Below are 13415 nucleotides of genomic sequence, written 5' to 3' on the forward strand. Positions count from 1 at the left end.
GTGCACTAAGACTGGGCTAATCCTCTCGCACTGGGATTTCCTCCTGTCACTGCAGCAATAAAAAAGCTAACAAAAACATTAAATATCCAATAAGCAAGTTCCTACAGCATTCAACATTCTTGATTATTCTTGGTATTTTACCCAGGCAACAGAATGCTTCTACTATGGAAGAGTTGATTCTCTGAGTACCAAGACTAATAAACGCATACAATTGACAGAATTTTTAAGCAGCAGGGAGCACAATACTCTTTGTACGTAAGAATGGTTTAAACCCTGAAAATTCACTATTTTGATTTACAAAAAAATAACCTTAGCTCAGCAAATGCAAGTCTTTCTAATTCCAAAGAATGACACCCATGTTTGAAAATTCAGTGAAAAGACCCAGTCAAAGCAATTCTCATGGTATAATCAACAAATTTTTGATCTTATGTTTTTTTTAAAATGATACATGAGTCACAGATTCACACCTTCTCACCAATTCTTTGAAAACCACAATTTCCTCTGAAATTCACATCGTGATTAAAAACACATTCCTAACAAAAATGTATATGTATCTGAAAACTCACTCATGTTCGTTGATATAAAGTTCTGCAAGTTCATGCCAGGCTTCTTGGTCTCCAACAAATCTGGCGAGGAAAGGGTAAAAAAAGGTAAGTGTGTAGCTACTCTAAAATGAACAGCATAGAGGCAAAAAAAAAAAAAGAAAGAAAAAGAAAATCAAATGCAAATTCCATTTTAATTAAAAAAGATTTATCAGAATCACAAAACACAATCCTCTTGTAAGACACTCACTGTTCCAGATATTCATTCAGCTCCCGAATGGCCTCCACATTTTTCCCCTGAGCTTTTCGAATGGCAATCTTACGCTTTCTTGCAGCCTATGGGTTGACATTAATAAAGGATTAGGCCCTCATGATTCCCTGGGTTTCTGTAAAGAAGGTAATTTGACTGTGCAAATTATTATCTCAATGCCAGTGAAATTCCATTGTAGAACCACTGCTTAGTGGGAGTTTATAAACATAGCTCATGACATCCCACTGGGGAATTCAAACATTCTTCTAACAATCACATATGCTTTACTTTTGATGCACACAATGTATGCATCATTTCATTCAAATAAATAACCATCCAGATTCTGATAATTACAAGCCAGCAGGGAATCCTAATCTTTATCCAGTCTAAAGTCCTTTACTCTGTCTCACTCTTAAGATCTGTATCTTAAAGAGATAGAGCGGTAGTGGAGATTAGAGGGGCAAAAATCCCACAATGGTCATTTGAATGTCATTATACAAATACGGTTTCTAATAACTTTTTCAAAATTTTAGAGAAAAATCTACCTATGAGCTTTTCAAAGAAATAAGATGGGTCCTGAAAGAAACATTTTTAATAGGCAAAACGCTTAATACTTACTTTTGAAGTTTTAAAAATTACAAAGATCACATTTTATGCATCAAATACTCACTGAGAATCTAGTTAGTGCAAGACACTAAAACATATAATGATTTAAAAAGGAATGGATAATTTCTTGAGTTTAGATGCAGGGAAAAGACACATCAAATAAAAAGACAATGATAGAGATATCTTGGGTACCGTGGTACAAGAAGAAAAGCGTAACAGAGGCCGTGGTGAAGGGGACAGGATAAAAGCACAGGAAGCAGAGGGAGCCAGATGTGACACCTCTGCCAAGACAGAAGAGACAAGTCGGTATTTATGAAGAGAAAGGAGAAAATTGTGCAGGAGACACTACATTTCGGAGGAGCAAAGAAGCAGAGGAGCAATCAAATCAAGAACACAGGAGTAAACTGTCAGGGAATGCAGCGCATTACAATGAACTACTCCTCTGTTTCTGGTGATCCAATACAAAAGGCAAGATAATGAAACACAATATAATTCGGACCAGATTCTGTTGATTAAAAATGAACATGATTGCTAATGTTTTAGATGATATGCAATCCATAAGAATCATACAGGGGAAAAAGGTGGATGGGGCTGCTTTAGACCAACAGAGCTACCTGTCAGAAGTAGGAAAGAATTTTTGCTGTGAAGAAATGAGTCAAAAAAAAAATCAAAAAGAATCAAGAGACCCCCTGTTAAGTATGGCCATGAACAATATTCATAGTAGTATTTCTGTAATAAAGGCTCAGGCTGAAAATGTATATCCTTGATGACTGAGTTCATACAAAACACCTAGCATAATAATGCTTGTCTCCTGTAGGTACTCAAGAATTTTGTTTTCTATAGTTTCACTACATAAAACAATGAAAACACCTTAATTTAAAAAAAGAATAAAAGTTTAAAGTTTCAAAAACTCAGAATGAAAACAAAAGCTATGAAAAATATCTTAATCCTAACATCTATCTACATTTAGGAAGAATATTAGATTTATTTTAATTTTATCTTGGTTTGGGGGTCACCTCCTGGTAATACTGACAGATTACTCCTGACAAGCTTGGGAGACCATTATGCAGTGACAGGAATGAAGTGTGGTAGGTGGAGACCAAGGCAATCATCTTAACCCTTGCATTGTCATTGGCCCTACAAAGAATATTTGACATACTGAGAGCCTCATCCCAAGTTCTGAAAGTAGGAGACTGATGAGCTGACATATAATTAAGAAATGCATGTCTTTAAAAAAAATGTTTTGTGTGCTCAGGGTCTCACCCAGTACTTCCTGAGAGAGCATTTGGTGACAGGAATCAAATCTGGGTCACCCACATGCAAAGTTCAAGACCACTGAAAACAATTTCTTTTGAACATTTATCTATTTCCTAATCGTTGTCACTAATCCACTACAATCCTAAACAAATGTAGTGTAAATTTTCCTTTTTCATTCCCTTACTACTTCCATTGTGAGACTTGTTGTTACTGTGGCTGGAGCAATAGCACAGAGGGTAGGGCATTTGCCTTGCACATGGCCGAGCTGGGTTCGATTCCTCCGTCCCCTTCAGAGAGCCCAGCAAGCTATTGAGAGTATCCCATCCACATGGCAGAGACTGGCAAGCTACCATGGCGTATTCAATATGTCAAAGACAGTAACAACAAGTCTCACAATGGAGATGTTATTGGTGCCCACTCGAGCAAATCGATGAACAACAGGAGGACAGTGCTACAGTGGTTCTACTTCCATCGATAATAAAGCAGTGTCCATTTAAGAAGTAAAACCTATATAAAAAGTGTGATAGGGGCTGGAGAGATAGTCTAGTGGGTAGGATGTTCACTAGGAATGACTCAAGCACAGAACCAGAAGTAATTCCTGAGCAACTGCAGGTGTGATCCAAAAATGTAAAATAATAATTATAAAAACAAAACCCTTAGAAACTGAGTGATGACAGAGGTTATCAGATTGAGGAGAGGAAGAGAAGCATCCAATGGAAAGTGGTAGAACTAAATTGGCACTGGAGGTACTGCCATACCCCTAAAACTAATAAACATTCACATTTCTGAAAACCAATGGTTGCTCAAAAAACAAAGAATAGAGTTGAATATCCTGACACAGACCCTCAAATATACGATCACTTCATCTTTGATAAAGGAGCAAGAAATGTGAAGTGGAGCAAGGAAAGCCTCTTCAACAGCTGAGAAAACTACAAAACGACATGCAAAAGAAATGAACTCAGATCTCTTCTAACACCAGGCACTAAAGTCAGATCAAAATGGATTAAAGTCCTCAATATCAGACCTGAGTCCATAAGGTATCATTTTATCACTGTCATCCCGTTGTTCATTGATTTGCTCGAGAATGCCCAGTAATGTCTCCACTCATCCCTGTCTCATACTAGTGTACCCCGATGGCGTATTGGGGGCTCTTTCAGGGTCAGGGGAATGAGGACCTTCATTGTTATTATTATTGGCATATCAAGTACATCACGCGTAGCTTGCCAGGCTCTGCCATATTGGTGGGATACTCTCGGTACTTGGTGGGCTCTTCAAGAGGGAAATAAGGTACATGGGGAAAAGAACCAAGGCAAAACCCTCCATGACACTGAAGTTAATGGAATCTTTAAAGATGAAATACCACTCACCAAGCAAGAGGAAGCAAAGATAAACAAACAGGATTACATTAAGCTGAGAGCTTCTGTACCTCAAAAAAAAAGGTGACCAAGATACAAAGACAACCCACAGAATGGAAAAAATTATTTATCCAATAGCCATCAGCTAAGGGGTTAATATCAAGAAACATAAAGCACTGGTATAACTTTACAAGAAAAAAAATTCAACCCCATCAAAAAATGAGGAGAAGAAATGAACAGAAACTTACTTAAAAAATACAAATGGTGGTGTGGAGTGATAGTACAGCACGTAGAGCATTTGCCTTGCACGTGGCCGACCCGGGTTAGATTCCCAGCATCCCATATGGTCCCCTGAGCACCATCGGGAATAATTCCTGAGTGCAAAGCCAGGAGTAACCCGTGTGCATCACCAGGTGTGACCCAAAACACAAAAAAGAAAAAATACAAACGACAACAAGGCACATGAAAAACTGCTCCACATCACTAATCATCATGGAGATGCAAATCAAAACAACAATGAGATATCATCTTACGTCACAGAGACTAGCACATATCAAAAAGAACCAAAAGATTTATCCCAGGTAATTCTATTTGTATTTTGAAGTCAAGTAGTTGGGAGTACACCGTCTCATTCTTGTTTCCAATTTTCTGGCTTGGAGCTTTATTATTTTTTTATATTTTGCCATGTGGAAAGGAACTTGTAATTCTAGTCATCCCTTTGAAAACCCTAAGGTAAAGGTAAAGGCCCTCCCGTTGATCATCGATTTGCTCGAGTGGGCCCAGTAACGTCTCCATTGGAGACTTTGTTGTTACTGTGTTTGGCAAATCGAATACGTCACGGGGAGCTTGCCAGGCTCTGCCATGCAGGCGAGATCCTCTCGGTAGCTTGCCGGGCTCTCCGAGAGGGGCAGAGGAATCGAACTCGGGTCGGCCATGTTGGCTGCGTGCAAGGCAAACGCCCTACTGCTGTGCTATCACTCCAGCCCCTAATTTTACAATATTTGTTTTTGAGCAGTATAACTCTTAATATCATGTGGTGGAAGGTATGTGTCTTGGTTGTTGATTGTTTCTTGTTTGTTTTGTTTTGTTTAAATTTTATTAGTGAGACACCATGAGGTACAGTTGTAGACTTACAAATTTTGTGCTTGGGTTTCAATTATATAATGACCAAGTACCCATCCCTCCACCAGTGCCCATTTTCCACCACCATGGATCCCAGTATCCCTCCCACCCCCCATCCCCTCCATCCCACCCTGCCTCTGTGGCAGGGCATTCCCCTCTGTTCTCTCTCTCTTTTTGGGTGTTGTGGTTTGCAAAAGAGGCATTGAGTGATTACTCTGACTCAACACTTGTGCTTGTATGCTGAAAGTAGACTATAGACCAAACATGATCGCCACTTATTACCTGTACTGCAAACCATAACACCTTAAAGGAGAGAGAAAGAGGGAATGTGTCTGCCACAGAGGCAGGGTGTGGGAAGGGGTGGGGGTGGCAGGAGGGATACTGGGAACATTGGTGGTGGAGAACGGGCACTGGTGGAGGGATGGGTACTCAAACATTGTTTAATTGAAATGCAATCACAAAAGTTTGTAATTCTGTAACTGTATCTCACGGTGATTCGTTAAAATAAAAAATAAATAAATAAAATTAACTTCATACACTGTATAAAAAAAAGAACTAAAAGAACTAGTGCTGGTGCAGATGCAGGGAGAAAGGAATTCTCATTCATTTTTAGTGGGAATGCTGACTGGTCCAGCCTTTTTGGAAAAACAATACAGACACTGTAGCACTCCATCACTGTCCTCCCGCTGTTTATCTATTTGCTCGAGCAGGCACCAATGTCTCCATCGTGAGACTTGTTACTGTTTTGGCATATCGAATACGTCACATCACAGGTAGGTTGCCAGGCTTTGCCATGCGAGATGGAAGAATCAAACCCAGGTTGGCTGCGTGCAAGGTAAATGCCCTACATGCTATGCTATCGCTCCAGTCCACAATACGGACATTTCTCAAAAACTAGAAATTGAACTTCCATATGACTGAACAATACCACTTCTGGGAATATACCCAGGGTGCAAAAACATATAGCAGAAGTAACACCTGCACTTGTATGTTCACTGCAGCACTGTTTATTATAGCCAGAATCTGGAAAAATCCAATTGCCCAAGGACAGATGACTGGTTAAAGAAACAATGGTATATCTATACAATGGAATACTATACAGCTATTATTAAAAAATGAAGTAATGAAATTTGCTTATTAATGATTATACAGTTATAGAATTACATGGAGAATATCATGCTGAGTGAAACGAGTCAGAATAAAAGGAATGGACAAAGAACGAATGGACTCATTTGTGGGACATAAAAAAACACAGTATGAGATTAACACCAAAGGACAGTTGAAACAAGGGCCAGGAGGATTGGTCCCTAATTGGAAGCATGCCTTCAGGGCTGGGGGAGAAGGCAGATGGGACAGAAAAGGGACCACTATGACAATAATAATTGGAAGAGACCGCTCTGGATGAGAGATGTGTGCTGAAAGTGGATAAAGGACCAAACATGATGGCCTCTCAGTGTCTGTATTGCAAACCGCAATGCCCAAGAGGAGAGAGAGACAAAGAAGAAAAGTGCCTGCCACACAGGCCGGCTGGACATGAGGGGCCAGCAGAGTGATACTGCGGATATTGGTGGTGGGAAATGTACACTAATGGAAGGATGGGTGTTGGAACATTGCATGACTGAAACCCAATCATAAAAGTTTTGTAACTGTGTATCTCACAGTGATTCAATTAAAAAATTCTCAAAAATATCTTATTATGGAATATTAATGAACATAACAAAAACATTAAAATATTTAATATTTTCTGCAGTCTCTTTAACTTCAAAATTAGTAAAAAGTTGTCTGTGGAAACCATGCTGCTTATATGTTGCTATAATTAAAACAAATTAAATGTTAAAATGCAACTTAAAATGGTTTCAAAAAATTTTACCATTTAATATAAATACTATACAAGAATCTCTGAAACTAATGCTCTGCCAAATACACTGATATAAACATTTTTCAAGATTACAAGAGAGCTGGAGAGAGAGCACAACTCACTGAATGCATGATCTGCATACAGGAACCCAGAGTTATTTATCTCTTTGAACACATGGTCCCCTGACTATCACCAGAATTGATCACCAAACACTGACTCAGGAGCACATTCTGAGCACTGCTAGGAACAGGCCCCCAAACAAAAAATATTAGAGTAAGTATGTTATTTAAAAAATACAAAGCACTTACAAATATACACATAACACATTATGTAATATGTAGAAACATATTAAATATCATATAATGGTTATATTTAAGTAATAAAGTATATTTATAATACTGTGCATATGCTACATAAAGTATGTAATATATAATGGTCTGCTGCATGCATGCTATTGTTTAAATCTAAAGAGAAAAAAAACAAAACTGAAAATTCCAATAATTCCATTAAGATGAGTTTTATTTTTCATTAAGATAACTAAAATATATGACATAAGTTATGGATGGATAAGTATTTGATCACTGGATAATTGAAACCCAAGCACAAAAATTTGTAAATCTACAACTGTACCTCATGGCGTCTCACTAATAAAAATTTTTTTAAAAAAATGACATAAATTAGTGTTCTATAATCTTCAAAATATTACAAAAACATTGAGATTTATGGAAGTATATAAAATTTTTCCTTTCCAAATTTTAACTAGCTCTATTTAAATAAGATAATCTATGTGAAACTTTATTAATATTTATAAACTTCTAATGTGGCTCATTATCATAAATTGTTTAAGATTTAAAAAACTGATTCATACATATCTTTGTATTGTTTCCAAAATTACTTAACTCTCTTTGGAAAACTTCAGACACTCTTCAAGATAACCAGCTAACTTACAGTGTTAGTAGGATCTTCTTGTAAAATTCGGTCATAGAGTTGAATAGCATCATCATACCTTTTTAGAAAGAGTAAGAAAATAAGAAATAATTTTTAAAAAATCACCAACTAAAATTCAATGACAAATATAAAATACAAAAAAGATTGTACTGGCAGAGTTTTAAAATACATTTACAATTGTTACGTAATATACAAGTCTTTCTTGATCTTCATATAACAGCAGAAGTCTGCTATGGCATTCCTTTCTAAGGAAACAAAGTGTTAGATATTTACAGAAAAAACTACTTCAAAAATACACTGACTCAATTTGGTGGAAATACAAAGGTATAAGCAAGCGGCACAAAGAAATACACTATAGTCCTAATTATGCCAAGGAATGACAGGTAATAAGACATAGAAAGTTTAGTTTTAGCACATACACAAGAAAATAACCTCTCTGCTGAATCTCCACCTATTGCACACATATTAATCCTTTGTTGGACTACAGTCTCATGAAGAAAAAAAGTTATGAGAAGTAAACACAGTACACAGAACTTAATTAAGACAGTGCCTTGAAGGCATTTGCCAATAATGTCCCCCAGGCACTGCCAGGAAGTCCCTGAGCACTGTGACTCTAGCCGCCACTACCCACCCAAGAAAACAATTAACAAATCAAAGAAAAATAAGTGAAAACATGTAACTAAGAAGTCAAAATTAATATTTGCTCGAGGTAAAAAAGGTAAAGGCCCTCCCGTTGATCATCGATTTGCTCGAGCGGGCCCAGTAACGTCTCCATTGGAGACTTTGTTGTTACTGTGTCTGGCATATCAAATACTCTCGGTAGCTTGCCGGGCTCTCCGAGAGGGGCGGAGGAATCGAACTCGGGTCGGCCATGTTGGCTGCTTGTAAGGCGAACGCCCTACCCGCTGTGCTATTGCTCCAGCCCTTTTTTTTTTACCTATATATTTTTGCATGTGATTATCTGATGTGTGGTGAAAGAGAATAACTGAGACATTCAAAATTCCTTCCTAATTATATCCATAAACCCAATATTCTCCCAATCTCCCTACTCCCTTCAAAAAAGCAAGTCTAATGTTAAAAAACTTACAAGAGTTTTTCTAAAGTTAGAAATACTAATACAATCTTAAAATTCATTTGGAAATTAATTTTTTTATTGAATCACAGTGAAATACACAGTTGCTAAGCTGTTCAAGATCAGTCATACAATGATCCAATACTCATCCCTCCACCAGTGTCCACTTCACTTCTCATCACCAATGACCCCAGTTTTTCTTCTGCCACTGTCCTACCCCCAAGAATTTTTTAATTTTACACTTTCTCCTACTTATACTCTACATATGACTATTCTATACAATATGACATACCTCTTAACATTGCCCCACAATTTGAGTGCCAAATCTTTCACTGATTATGATCACAATACTAAGAATACATTAACTATAGTAGGCTCTTATAAGAATAAGTGCAGTGAATCAGACTTAGCAGTTGAAATTAAATTTGGACATCAAACATTAATATAGTAGTTATGCCAGTCAATTAAGAAACTGAAACTAGGGCCAGAGAGATAGTATGGCTGGGAGAGTGTTTGACATGCCTGCAGCACACCACGGTTAAACCCTGGATCAGCATTATGACCTTCTGAGCACCGTCGAGAGGGATCATGGAGCTCAAAGCCTGACCACTACAAGAGGCCCCAAACCCATAAAATACAAAAATAAAAATACACCTGAAAATAAACTGGAAACACGGGGATATGGTGCTGCCAGCAGGTCAATCTGTACCTGTGAGGCGAGTGCATCAGCAGCCTGATGGCACCGTCAGACTTTCAGATACCCCAAAATTGCTGCTGTGCCTTTGGCCAGACCCCAAAAACTTGGGGCAAAGTTTACCAAGAAAGTCACGGTCCGGTCCGGTCCTCCTGTTGTTCATCGATTTGCTCGAGTGGGCCCAGTAACGTCTCCATCATGAGACTCGTTGTTACAGTGTTTGGCATATCGAATACGTCACGGGTAGCTTGCCAGGCTCTGCTGTGCGGGCGAGATACTCTCGGTAGCTTGCCGGGCTCTCCGAGAGGGGTGGAGGAATCGAACTCGGGTCGGCCATGTTGGCCGCTTGTAAGGCAAATGCCCTACCACTGTGCTATCGCTCCAGCCACCAAGAAAGTAAACAGTCAAAAGTTAGGTATCTGGGAGACACACACACAAACCACCTCAGGCTCAGCTACATAATTGGAGGCATGGCCTCTCTGATTCCTGATCGAACTGCTTAACGGCCATGATCCCAGAGACTCAGAAACGAATCTCAGAACCCAAAGGCTTTTGGCAGAAATGAGTCCCGTTCCTGCAGTAGGTTACTGGTGCTGGGCCACTCCAGGTGGGAGTAGGTTTTGTGCCTTGGCCTGTTCCCCCTGGCGGCCTGGTGACCGCCATCCTCCAGAGGCCACTGGATAGTGAGGTTTGGGCCTGCAGTGACGAGACACACAGGGCCTCACCAGATGGGGGTTGAACCAGTCCTTTCCTCCCCATCCCAAAAAGACCCCGAGTTGCCGCCTACAAACGGCCTCTCTGGCTCCTGATCAAGCTGATTAATGGTCATGATCCTAGAGACTCAGAAACAAATCTCGAAACCCAGCAGCTTTTGACAGAAATGCATCTGGACCGCATACATGGTGGCCGCCACCTCAGAGCTTATTGGGAAGCCAGGTATGAGCCAGCAGTGATGAGGCAACTGCAGTCTCATAGGAAGGGGAGTGGTACCAGCTCGTCATTCACACCCTGCTGACGTCACGAGTTGCCCCTCACAAGTGGCTCTCCAGCACAGCCATGGCTCTAGAGCAAAAGGACTTAAACCAGAGCCCGGCAGCTTGCAGCAGAAAAGTGAATGGACCATGCATTAAACTACGGTGCCATGCCTCCCTGGGAGGGAAAGGGTGTTGCTCCCTCCCCCCCGCCCCCCCCCCCCCCCCCAGCAGCAAGGTAGTTGCTGCCTCAGAGCTTATAGGAAAGCCAGGTATGAGCCGGCAGTTATGGGGCAACTGCAGTCTCGTGGGAAGGGGGGCTCATTCTTCATGTCCTACTGAGGTCACAAGTTGCCCTCCGCAAGCGGCTCTCCAGCACAGCCATAACACCAGACATACAGAAACCAATCTCGTAATTATCTGGCTCTTTGCAGAAATCCAAAATCGTGGCCGTGTGACATTATATGATTCTCATAACCAGCTACAGAAAACAAAGTATTTCACAATGCCTTTTCAGCAATTCTGATTATTGCAGGGGAAATTCTAAATGATAATGGTGCATCTTTTGTCGAAATAATGAATGTAATCAATGTAAAGAATAGTTAAGTACAAATCACCTGCCTCACAGGCATTGGGAAGGGTGGGAGGGGGTGTATATTGAGGTTCTTGGTGGTGAAAAATGAGTACTGGTGAAGGGAAAGGTGTTTGATCATTGTATGACCGAGACTTAAACCTGAAAGCTTAGTAACTTTTCCCATAGTGATTCAATAAATAAATATAATGAGAAAAAATAAATAAATAAAATTATGAAAAAAAAAAGGAAAGGTGGAGTTCATGCCGAATTCAATCAGCTAATCGGTGGCTGAATAAGCAGCAGTACTCTTACATTAAAAAAAATAAATAAATAAACTGGAAACAGAAAATAAAATCATTTAATAATAAAACAGCATGAAAAGTAATAAAACAAAGGTAAAATTAATGTACTAGACCATGAATTCTCTAAGAATCATATGTGAGAATCACCTGAAAAGTTTAGAGAAACAACAGAAGAAACCAGGAAATCATTTAATTCATTAAAATAACACAAATTTTGATATTTTCTCATTTAAAATATTTTATATATAGGAATTTTATACTGCTTTTATAATTATATGACTACACAAAAGGCATTCATACCTAATTATATATTTGGATCAATATATAACATCCACTACTGATAAAACTCAAAAGCTGGATAGAATAGAACACATTTAAACATAAGAAAAGCTATTAAGGAACAAAGCTATAGTACTGTGCGTAAGGCATTTGTGCTGCATGCAGCTGATCCAGGTTCAATTTCCAGCATCTCATGTGGTTCCCCCAAGGACCACCAGGAGTGACTATTCCTGAGTGCAGTAATAAGTAATCCCTGAGCATAACTGGGTGTGGACCAAAAACTTAACAACAACAAAAACAAAGAAAAACTATATAAAAAGGAAAAACACAAAGCCACAAACGGCTACATGTAATTAGTCAACGACTAATTATGGTAAAATTAGCTATGGTAAAAAAGATGAAAGCTTTTCCAAGTTCAGGAATAAAAGGCAATGCCCATTCATCCTACATTTATTCTACATGATACTGAAAATCCTGGCCAGTGAAATCAGAAGGCACCCCAAACAAACTTGTAGACGCAAAACTGTCTCTATAATAATATATTGATACAGAGAAAATCCTAAAGACTAGAAATATATAAAGCATGATGTTCAAGTATATGCAGACTTATTTGTAATGTGACATTATAAATATCTACCGAAAATAAAAACCGAAAAATATCTACCAAAATTTTGTTAGAACAAAATAACTCAATAAAGTCACAGTATAAAAAAATGTCAAAACACAAAGAACATTTGTTTTGACTGGGGACAGTTCAGCAGTATAACTGCCTTGCATGCATATGAGGCTCTAGTTTTGAGTGATCTTTTACAATGAGTAAGAAAATAATAATCGCTTTTGTTTCTGCACTCTAATAATCGTTACCAGAATGAGAAATGAAGAAAACAATTCCATTTATGGTGCTATTAAAAAACATAAAATAAAATACAGAAATAAATTTAAGCAAAGAGGCAAAAGCTCTATATACTGAAAATTATAAAAGAAATTAAGAAAGCAAAAATAAGTTGGGGGAAATAGATAATTCCTCAACAAACGGAGCTGAGAAAATTAAGATAAGTACATACAGAAAAATGAAACTAGACTACAATCCTTCTACTATACACAAAAATTAACTCAAAATGGATTCAAAGACCTGACCATAACAACTAAGCCCACAAAAGTACTAGAAGAAAATTGGCATCAGTCTTGATAATGATTTTTTGCATTTGACACCAAACGGCAATAAAAATCAGAGGGCCTATATCACACAATAGAAATTCTATACAACAAGCAAACTATCAAAAAAATGAAAGGAAACCTATAAAATGAAGGGGATGAAATATTTACAAGTCATACATGCGACAAAGAGTGTCTAACAGCCAACACAAAGTATTCAAACAGCAAAAACAAGAACAGACAACAACAAAAACAACTTGACTTAGAAATGTGCAAAGAAACTAAACAATTTCTCCAAACCATACAAATGGTAATGGGTAGATAAAGGAAAAAGTGCTCAAATCACTAGTAATGAATTGCAAAGAAAAATAAAAAATACCACATAACTGTAAGAATAGCTATTATAAAAAAGAAGAAAACAGCAAGTGTT

General features: G+C 38.3%; 1 protein-coding gene across 1 annotated transcript in view; it reads right to left on the reverse strand.

Annotated features, from left to right (window-relative positions):
• EMC2 (ER membrane protein complex subunit 2) overlaps positions 1-13415 on the reverse strand; it is a 47377-nt gene that overhangs the window by 18659 nt on the left and 15303 nt on the right. Inside the window, exons 5-7 of the mRNA XM_056109435.1 lie at positions 7939-7996; positions 793-878; positions 567-626 (exon numbers count right to left, since the gene is read on the reverse strand). Of these exons, the coding sequence (XP_055965410.1) occupies positions 567-626; positions 793-878; positions 7939-7996 (204 nt within the window). The remainder of the gene's footprint in view (positions 1-566; positions 627-792; positions 879-7938; positions 7997-13415) is intronic.

Source organism: Sorex fumeus, unplaced genomic scaffold (assembly GCF_029834395.1).
Source record: "Sorex fumeus unplaced genomic scaffold, SorFum_2.1 ptg000002l, whole genome shotgun sequence".
NCBI lineage: Eukaryota > Metazoa > Chordata > Mammalia > Eulipotyphla > Soricidae > Sorex > Sorex fumeus.